This window comes from Carassius carassius, chromosome 3, assembly GCF_963082965.1.
Source record: "Carassius carassius chromosome 3, fCarCar2.1, whole genome shotgun sequence".
NCBI classification, from domain to species: Eukaryota; Metazoa; Chordata; class Actinopteri; order Cypriniformes; family Cyprinidae; genus Carassius; species Carassius carassius.
Window position 1 is genome coordinate 18,847,252 of NC_081757.1, and position 11,237 is coordinate 18,858,488.

General features: G+C 40.3%; 1 protein-coding gene across 1 annotated transcript; it reads left to right on the forward strand.

Annotated features, from left to right (window-relative positions):
- The first annotated feature begins 479 nt into the window (after positions 1 to 479).
- On the forward strand, positions 480 to 3,205 carry cnep1r1 (CTD nuclear envelope phosphatase 1 regulatory subunit 1). The gene is made up of 6 exons (XM_059522745.1): positions 480 to 625; positions 1,697 to 1,768; positions 1,957 to 2,030; positions 2,123 to 2,232; positions 2,356 to 2,410; positions 2,525 to 3,205. The coding sequence occupies exons 1-6, from the start codon at positions 601 to 603 to the stop codon at positions 2,564 to 2,566; spliced, it is 378 nt and encodes a 125-aa protein (XP_059378728.1). The 5' UTR covers positions 480 to 600; the 3' UTR covers positions 2,567 to 3,205.
- Positions 3,206 to 11,237: the final 8,032 nt, after the last annotated feature.

An 11,237-nucleotide genomic window follows, 5' to 3' on the forward strand; every position in this document is an offset into this window, starting at 1 on the left:
CATTTTGATATCACAAAGCACATGACTATAAAAGAGAAATAAGGGGTGATAATTTTTTTTAGAAGGAGAAAGAAACACACACAGGTATTTTTCACAAGTTTTTTTTCAAGAATAATACAAGAGGAATAATTATGGGGAAAACCTCATCAGCACATTACAAAAATATTTTAATTAATAAGAAACTAAAAATCTTAGGCTTGCAGACATTGAAATGATAGAGATGTAATTTTGTTTTCAACTATATATTTTGGTACTAAATTTCCTTTCAACACAGAAGACATGCAATGTAAAATAATTCCAACTCCTTGTAACAATTGTAACAAGAAATGTAGGCAAGAACTGTCTTGACAGATTTGGAATTCATTTAAATAAATAAATTCGTCTGATTAATGAATATACTTAGCTGAAAGAATAGTCAACTAAATATCGAAGAATCTTAAACAAACAAACAAAATAAATGGAAATATTTCTTTAAGATGACGCTTTCTTCTCTACGAGCCAATGAGAAGAGAGCTTCCGCGATTGGCTGACGCACGCTGACGGCAGTTGCGTGTTTTTGCAGGCCTACGTTCAGCTACTACGGCATTTGAAGGAAGAGCAATGAATTCATTAGAACAAGCCGAAGGTATATTTCAATAGATCGATTATCAGTTCAGTGTTCTCATCTCCAGGTGTCATGTCCAAATATTAACGCAGCGTCCATGTGTTTTTGTTGTGGCAAGTTAGATGTATAATGTTGACACGCTAGCGTCTGAGCTAAGAATCTAAGAACCTTCAGCTGATAAAAGCGTGATTTATTTTGCTGACATGCACTGCAGCAACATTATGAACGTAAGTATGTAAAACGAAATCTCGCAAGACTGGTGCCTCAACAAGGAGTTTTGCTTTTCTGTCATTGTAAAACTCGCCCTGCGTCCCAGTTTGCAAACTATCCACCTTGTCTGCCCTAAATAGAATTGAAAATTTCTAATATCACATAGAATTTAGGATTGATAGTATGCACATTGGGACGCAGGCTCGGTCTTGGCTTTTAAACATGGTGTTGGCCAATCATAATCCCATAATATCTGACACTGACGTATAACACATGCACATTTTCCAAAAAATGTAAAAACTATAAAGCTGCCTGTGCATTTATGTGCATGGCACAGCCGATGTTCTGAGCCTATAAACTCAAATCGGTGTATTTGCCCATCAGTATTATTAGCTTTTTGTCATTACGCGTTTTTCAGAGTGATGTGAAACACAACAGCACTCGGCTGTCTGTACAGTAGATAGGCGAAATGTTTTTGAAAGAGATTTACTTGACTAAAAACGGAGAAAAGGGTTTGTGGCGTTCACGTTTGCTAGTAATGTAGGAAAACTCTAACATCCAAAATCCTCTGGGTTCGATCCAACTGTCCATGCTCGCGAATACAAAAATGCGGAAGTACCATCTGTAGTTTTAATAAACGCCCTGCAGCTGTCAGAACATCATTTTAGCTGTAAACAAATTGAGATCTGGTTTCAGGTCATATGGGGAAAAATACACATTGTTCATTTATATGTACTACCAATATTGTAATGATACAAAGCTGACTTTGAATTTGTCCTGTAAGTGGTGGCTGAATTGTAAGTTAAAACTAAAATGATAAAACAGATGCTGCTTACCTCAGTGTTAGTCCTGTTCTGATGCAGTTGTTTTGCTCCTCCACAGACCTGAAGGCTTTTGAGAGGAGACTGACGGAGTATGTGTCTTGTTTGCAGCCAGCTACAGGTCGTTGGCGCAGTAAGTCAGATCAGCTTGTCTGGTCAGATCTTTATGAAATCTGTTTCAAACAGTTTAAATCCTGGACTAGGTGTCTGGTCTGAGCTTGAACTACGCTGTCCAGTGTATTAATCAACAAGGACTGAATGAAGAATATTATGCCTTACATTGCCTTGTTTTAATTCATGAATTCTGCCTTCTTTTTGCAGTGATTCTGATCGTGGTGTCTGTTTGCACAGCCACAGGTGCCTGGAACTGGCTGATAGATCCAGACACTCAGAAAGTATGTACAGTTAAGAGATGTCAGATAAGCGTTCTTCGTTCTGCCTCTTTGACATTATAGTTGTTTGTCTGTCATGTTCTCTCTTTCCACAGGTTTCTTTCTTTTCATCTTTATGGAATCATCCATTTTTCACAATCAGCTGTGTGACTCTGATTGGCCTTTTCTTTGCTGGAATACACAAACGAGTTGTTGCACCATCTATGTATCCTTTTTAATACAGGAAATTTGTACTGTCTTCATTGTATTCAGCCAATCTGTTGACTATTGAAAATTGCAAAACTGCAAATGATCAGGGATTGCCAAATCTCTCCTTAACCTCTTGCAGTATTGCAGCACGCTGCCGGACAGTACTAGCAGAATATAACATGTCCTGTGATGATGTGAGTACTATTGTCCACTGAATTGCCCTTTGTGATCTCTCCGTTTCACTGGTTTGTGAATACAAAGTCACTTTTCTTGTGCAAACATTTGTATTTTTTCCTCTCGCATACTAGACGGGGAAACTTATCCTGAAACCACGGCCTCATATCCAATAGCACTTTGAAGAGACAGAAGTGGAGAGTATTTCATATCAACATATTAATCATGAAGATTGCACATAGGGTTCAATGCCTGGAGATTATCCAAAGGGTGGGAAGGTCGACCTCCCAAATAGGACTCTAACTTCCCTCTGCAATTTATGAAGAAGCAATGGGAGCTCAAACAGAAATGCCAATTTTAAAGAAAACCATTGTTTCTTCTATTTTTAAAATAACCCTTATATTTCTGTTGGAAAATGAGTTTATTTGATTTTCTGGATTTTGATAACCTCATTTGTAAAGCTGTTGTCCTATTTTAGATGCATACGGTGTATGTTTTTTAAAGTAAACTGCTGAACACATAATAAATATTGAAGTATAGATATTAGTTCACTTTAAGCTGACCTTTATATATGTAGGCAATGTTTGTAGAATGTCAATGCCTATGATATGATGCGCTGCTTTTTGTTGTTTTTAAAAATATCTTTTATGTGCGACCAAAGGCTGCACTAGATGTTAAACCTTTAAGGGAAACAGGCAAATGCATCTTTAATGAGTGTCATGTTTGGCTGAGATTTTATTTACTTTCACTCCAGAGTCAAAGTCTACAAGAAAATCTTTAAATGAGCTGTGTTGGCAATAATAAAAGTTGTTTGTTGTACAGTTTTTTTTTTTTTTACTCTTTATTATTAATTTCTCTTAACCTGAAAACCAGTTAACAAGACCGATAATGTGTCTGCTTATCAAATTCCTATAGCCCAAATAGTACAGCTTGGTGGGTTCTGTTTCCAGGCAATGCAGGTAATGAAGAAATGTATAACTTGAATGTACATTGCTTTGGATAAAAGTGACTACCGAATACATAAATGTAAAGGTATTATGCAAAATTTTCTGTAAATTTTTCTTAGCTGTGTTTTCACAGACTATTGCTGCTCAAAGGTGGTATTTACCTTGTAGTCGTGGCTAGAGAGTTTGACTCCTAACCCTAGGGATGTGAGTTTGAGGCTCGGGCTGGCAATACCATGACTTAGGAGCCCCTTGAGCAAGACACCGAACCCCAAATTGCTCCCCGGGTGCCGCAGCATAAATGGCTGTTCACTGCTCCGGGTGTGCATACGGAAAGGTAATATATTCACATATATGTGAAGCACTGTTAAATATATTGAAATATATTTTGAAAATATATAAAAAAAAAATACATAGGCTGCGCGTGTGTTTACATAGGCTATTTGTGAAATTATATTCATGCCTCAAATAACTTTGAATCAATGTGTTTTTGTAGTGCAGCAATGCATTTAGTTTATAAACTATACCATTTTTAAAGCTATTATATTTATATTATGTAGATTCTATGTTCTAATTCAGTTTAGGCCTACTATCAACTTAAACAATATGTTATCAAGTGTCAGGACAAGTTTATAATGTTATATACTATGTAAACGCTGTGTAATGTGTTTGATGGGCGTGCGCGTTCGAGGCGCATTTAAACTGGAGTCGAGGGAGTTACTATGGAAACGGGGCAGCAGCTCAACTGACAAGTAGCAAACTTCCTCCTCTTTAACGGTTGTTTTTACTGCTTTCAGGTAAGTTTAGTCCCTAAAATTACACAAATAATGCATACAACTTTTACCGACACTTTCTTACATGTAATTGACACGCTTCTGTTGAATATTTACTTTACAGAAATGGTTCAGTGTCATGGGAATAAGTCCATTAGCATCACAACCGTGAGCTAACAGAGGCTAAGCTAGCTATAGATTTGAGCCAAAGTCCTTTCAGGCAAGTCGTGCCACTCGGCCGCCATCTTGGCAATGCCTCCGGACAGCTATTTCAGAATAACAAGACCAGCTCCTATCTAAATGAATGGGCAGAGAGTCAGAACTGCACTTTCACTGGTCACCGGGACATAAAAACAGCATGTATAGAAACAGCAGTGAAATATGATAAAAATCGCTGAAAAATTTTGATGACTTTGCCCCAAAATAAGGTTTAAAACGCCTTTTTCCCCACAGGTTATACCTTTACTACGCATGCGCAAGGGTTCCTCAACTGTGTGCATACGTCAGTGGAACCAGACGATAGGCTTAAATGTTTTCCCGGCTTGACTGTTAAAAGCAGATGATTGGCTTTCCAGCAGGAGGGGCAGGACATGTGCACACAACCGCCATCTTTGCCGTTAACAGGGCGACGATTGCTATGTGTGTTTAAATGCTGTTTGTGTGAGTTCCACAATAAAAGCATGTATACAATCAACAAAAGAGCTTTACTTCCTCTTACACTCAACACTGTTTCACTCGCCCTGTCTCAGAACAGTGCAGAGCCACAACCTATGATTATAATGACCTCGCGAGCGAGCGAGAGTGCCAACAACACAAAAGCACATGCATCATGCCCCCCATGTCACTATGGGTGACGATTGCTATATGTGTTTAAATGATGTTTGTGTGAAAAAATGTTTTACCATAGAAGCATGTATCCAAATTCTTTCACCCAACACTGTGTCACTCGCCCTGTCTCAAACAGCGCAGAGCCACAACCCATGCTTATAATGGCCTCTCGAGGGCACAAGAGTGTCACACCATTATATAGCCGATGCAAACCGCCCTCCCACCAGTGCTTCTAGCCGCGCGGGGCCGGGGCCGGGGCCCTGGTCAAAACAAGTCATCAGTGGCTGTAGACCTAACGCGTCCGCGGTGTCATTTCATGGACGGTAGGAGGGCTATCCCGGGCGTTTCACCATGGATACTGGGAATAATTCACGACGGATATTCTCCCCAATTCAAGCGCAGACCTCCCTGCTTCAATGGCATGGTCCCGTCACTGACTTTGCCCCAAAACCGTCCTGTTCTGCGACAGGAAGTTCTCAGTCTGCTCGAGAGGGAGCGATAGAGCGAAATTTCCCCTCAGATCGAGCGGAATGCGCATGTTGAATTATTTGGACGATTGGCTGATTTTAGCCCACTCAAGAGATGTGCTATCAGTCACGTGGAAACAATGCTTCGCCGTTCGGATACGCTGAGACTGCGTGTGAATATGCAGAAGAGCATGTTTTTACGAGTCGGACTGTAACATATCTGGGAATGTGTTTGGACTCGATGGCGATGCGAGCCCATCTCTCTCTAGAGCATTTCATCGATTCTGCGCTGTTTCAGACCGGGCAGGTCGTTTTCACTGAGGGAATTTCAGAGGCTTCTGGGACTGATGGCGGCAGCTTCTTCAGTGTGTCATCTGGGTCTGCAACATTGCGGCCGCTAAAGTTTTGGCTGTAACTCGAGTTCCGCCGAGGGCGTGGTCTCCGGTCCACAAGCACATACGGTCATTCACAGTTGCGTCAGAACTCTGAGACCGTGGAACAGCCCGGATATGTTCAGCCCAGGAGTTCTTTTCTATACGAACGCGTCTACTTCAGGCTGGGGAGCAGTGCGTCTGGGCGTACCTGCCTCAGGCCTGTGGTCGGAGTCACAGAGAAGGTGGCACATAAACCGTTTGGAATTGGAAGCGCTGTCCTTAGCCCTGCAAGCCTCTCGGTCGAAATTGGAGCGGCAACATGTACTGATTCAACCGACAACACGTCTGTGGTCTCGTACATAAATCGCCAGGGCGGCGTGCGCTCCAGAGCTCTATTCTAACAGGCAGCGAGTCTCCTGTTGTGGGCGGACCAACACTTAATCTCCATAAAAGAGTCACATATCCCCGGTACTTTGAACCGTGGAGTGAGCATGCTTTCGAGGAACGGGATTCCTCAAGGAGATGGAGGCTTCACCCAGGATCAGATCTAATGATTTGGGAGGGAGGAAGTCTATTTGTTTGCCACGAGCGAGAACACACACTGTAAGTCGTTCTTCTCGCTATCTCACTCCCCCCTGCCGGGAAATGCTCTGACATAGCGTTGGCCGGAAGCCAGGCTTACACGTTCCCTCCAGTGAAGATTCTGCCTGTGTTGTGCAAAATCAGGGAGGAGAGAGCGTTAGTTATACTCGTGGCCCCGAACTGGCCCGAATCAGCCCTGGTCCGCGGACCTGAGAGAGTTAGTGATGGCTCCCCCATGGCGAAGCCCCCTCAGGCAGGACCTGCTGTCTCAGGCGAACGGCACAATATGGCACCCCAGCCCCGAGCTGTGGAACCTTCATGTGTGGCCGCTGCGGGGACCCTAATAAGCGGGACGCTCTGCACTCACGAGTGCTGAACACACTTACAGAGATGCGTGCACCATCAAACAGTCGCTGCTACGCGCAGAAGTGGGGAGTTTTCACAAAATGGTGCGAGGACATTTATATTGACCCGGGGACCTGTTCCGTGTCGGATGTTTTGCACTTTCTACAGCACAATATGGATTTTATTGTCTATTGCCGCTTTTCGTTCCCTGGTTGACGGGCAAACGATCGGTAAGCACGCTCTGGTAATCAGTTTCCTCAGGGGAGCAAGGAAATTGTGTACTTCATGGCCACCCTCCGTGCTGCCATGGGATTTAGCTCTAGTTTTGAGGGCTCTCTTACTACCTTATCTCTTACTACCGTTCGAGCCCTTAGCTTCGATTGCGGTTAAGGAGCTTCCCTGAAGTCTGCTTTGCTTCTTGCTCTCGCCTCGGCGAAGCGCCTTGGAGACTTTCATGAGTTTTTGGTGAACGATATTGCATCAGTTTCGGACCTGGCGACTGTAATGTCACTCTCCGGCCGAGAAAGGGTTTTGTTTCCCTGCCCGCCTTATCTGTTGAGCCGTCAGCCTCCCGTGACGCTGATGCTCAGAGCGCCAGGACCCTGTTAGGGTTTTACGGATGTATATGGATCGCTCGGCCGCCTTTCGTCAGTCGGTCCAGCTGTTCGTGTGCTTGGTGGATGTAATAAGGGACGTGCTGTTTCTAAACCGAGACTTTCTCACTGGATCGTGGACGCTATCGAATGCCAGGGGAAGGATTATCCCCTCAACATCAGAGCTCATTCTGCAAGGACAATATAATACTTCCTGATGGGCCTGGTCTAGAGGTATGTCTGTCCAGTATTTATGTTTTGCTGCTGGCTGGTCTTCCCAGAACACAATCGCCAGGGTTTACAAGCTGGATGTACCCTCTGTAGCGTCACATGTACTTTCGGTGAGTTAAGTTTTATTCATTCTGTTATAACCAGCTATACAGTAGTTACCATGGCTGCTAACTCTGTGTTATGGTTTATGCACTAGTCACCGCAAACGCCGTCGACTCTGTTTAAATCTCATGCTTGAGTGCTTATTGCGTTGTGTCTGCCCTGGTTAGTGCAGACTTCGATTTATTGCTTGAAGTTATGCAAATTTTGTTAGGGTCGGAGCAGATGTCACATTGGTCTAGTTCCACCTATCAGATGCAAGCACTCTTAGCGACACGGCCATTGGCTAGAACTGTCCTGCTTATGTGTGGGGGTGATTGACTCCGTTCAGGGCTTATCTTCACTGCTCTCACGGGCGGGATTTTATACAGTTCCCATATACGTCTTAGCTGACGTAATGTTGAGTTACCGCCTCAAGAAGGAACGTCTCCAGTTACTATCGTAACCTCGGTTCCCTGAGAAGCGGGAATGAGACATTACGTTAGCCGCCGTGGTTGCTGATTCGAGTCGTGATTCTGACGTAATTTTCGCGCCCTTGCATTTTATACTGCCCGCTGACCTGTCAGTATTTGCATGCTTCGCGTCAATTGGCCAGCTGCCCCCAACTGGCGTTAGCCAATAAGATTTCAGCGAAAGTGGAGAAGGGAGGAGTTCCCATAAACGTCTTAGCTGACGTAATGTCTCGTTCCGCCTCTCAGGGAACCGAGGTTACGATAGTAACCGGAGACGTTTTCCTGATGTAGTTGTATTGAGGAAGTGGCATGTCTCTTATAAACTGTCCCTGTTTGAGCTCTTCTTTATGAAAGTTTGGGATTTGAATCAAATATTATGTGTAGATTCGTTTTTTTTTATAGCTTTGTAAATGTTTTGCTGGCAATTTGTTAATGGATGAATTATAAAAGCGGATTAATTTAACCTAAAATTTTGCACTGTACTGTTAATTAGGGTTGCCAACCGTTCTGTATAATATTCAATCTTCCTGTATTTAAGGCATCAAAGAAGCATTATGAAAGCTATAACTTACAGGCCTCAGTTTGTCCCGTATTTGAGGCATATGCCATATCACCACCTAGACCATACGAATATCAAACTCTAAACTGAGAATAATTTTTTTCTTTTTTTGACAAGTGTTTGATTTGTGAGCATAGCCGTTATGGTGTTCCGTTAGAACACCGGCTGGTCTCTTGCTCCCGGTTCAGCGAGCTGGATTCGCGTTAACGGAGTTAGGTTTTTTTAACGTCTGCGTTTCGACTTCAGCTAATCTGGGGTGTATTTCCTAAAACCATAACGTTAGTTGCTAACCTGTTATCAATCAGATAATTATTAAGAAAGTTATGGAATTTTTAAATTCGGAAATTAGGGGTCATTTTTGTACCTAATTATAACAGTAAAACAATGAAAAACTGTGACCTTCCGCTTGATCAAACACTTCAAAATATCATAACTTCCTCATTTCTTGGTCTATTTGCATAATTCAAACACCACAGTTTAGGTAATTAAAAGCCCAACAAGATTAAGATGACCTCTTTTTAAAAGGTATATATAAAAATGTATTCTTTCTAATTAACCACTAATTAATAAAACCGAGAGCATCAATCCATGCATATTCCATATGAAATCAAAATAATCAGCCTTTTAAAAATATGATATCATATTATATCAAAAGTATATTATTATATTCATTTATTTTTAAGTATATCATCAAAGCATCTTTAAAACCTAAATACGTAAATTCTATTTTCTTAAGAGGGGATTTGCTATTAAAATTAAAACATGGAAGAAATATTGTGTGATTTATTTCTTTAAAAAATATAGTAATTTTTTTTTTCAACAGTAGTAGCAGTATCACATACATTCTACTAAATAATAGTAATATTTCTAGCACAATGCATTTATGTAAGAAGAACATGCAGGATTCCTATTTCAACCAACTTTTGCGGCTTAACATTTAAAGATAGGCTACTGGTCCATATGGAGATTTGATTTGATTAATTGCTAACTTTGACAAATTCCGTGACTGTCCATATTAAAACGTAAGTTTCATTTTCATGACTGGATTTTGAGATTCTGTTCGCGTTTTCTGCTTCGCGGAATAGCGCTATATGCGTCAAGAACCGGGTTGACCGGGTCCTCAGTACCACCGGTACTTAAAGAAACCTGGTACCGTGACATTTTAATTTTTTAGTACCGAGTTGGTACTGAAGTACCGGGTCTTTTGACAACACTATTACATAGCTAAACAGACAATGTGTGAGTAAGTGTGTGTGTGTGTGTCTGTGTGTGTCGGGACTCACCGGGATGTTGGTCCTGTGTATGATATGGATGTGAAAACGCAGAAAATCTAACTTGATCCAATATTTTTTTATGATGGACACAAGTTTCGGAGGCATTGTGTAAACGTGATTGATACAACGTGAGGTCGTATTTATTTTTTAATGTGCGAAAATATCGGACTATAACCTTAAGGGTTAAGGGTACAAACACTTGACTCATGTCAAGTAACAACTGACTAATCCAAATGTTTTTTTATCTTCGTTCTTGTTTTGTTTTGCAGATGCTGTCATGAAACACCATGAAAAGGCAACTGGACACCTGGGACAGGCCATCAATTCCAAGTTGGTGGAACTGAGGTTCCAACTGAAGAAAAAGGAAACCTGTTAGAGTTTAGAGTTAGAGAGGGTGAAGGAAGAACATCCAAACCCTGCCCCTGCTCCCTTCAAGATTTTTTATGAATTTATATAATGGTGTTTTTTCATAAAGTAAAGGCAGTGGCAAAATTTACATGACAATACTTTGATGTTTTGTTCTACAAATTAAACTACACACACTCCAAAAAACAACAATTTTTATACAGTTTGCATTTGCAAGAAAAAAAATCAAAGTATTGTTCATGAAAAATCTGTTTGGATGTTCTTCCTCCACCCTCTCTATTAGACAACTCTAAAACAGGTTTATTTATTTATTTATTTATTTTTTTAACAGACTTTATTTCATTAATTAAAAAAAAAATATCTTCAATAATTACTTTTAAGGTTTTAGCATCATCCTTTAGTATTAATAATAGCAATTTCAGTAAAGTTGCTGGTTTGATTTGTTTTAATTGTGCAGTTTATGTGCACTGTTCTTTTGTCAATATCAATAAAATTCTTGTTTTTCTATAGTGTTATGTCCTCTGAATGTACTGCTCATTTTTGCAAGTGATTTTATACTGTCAGTTTTTAAGTTGCATTGTCTGAGGATTTTTACATTTTTCAGTCTCCAATTTCTGTTCAGTATTTGAATGTTTAAATTCATATATATACGTACTGAAATGTAATACAAATATTAGAAATTAATATATAGACATATTCCGAATGAATATATTTAAATAGTCTGATATCTAAATGTATTTACATATATGGCAAATAAATATATGTAAATATTTCCAATAAAAATATATTTACATATGTTTAATATAAATATTAAAAAGCGGCCAAAATAATTGTAATATATTGTAAAATATATTTACATATATTTTATAAAACATAATTTCTTCTATTTAAATTTAAGATGTTTCAATATATAAAAATGTATTTATTTTAAATATATTTCGATCTATGTGACATCTGTAT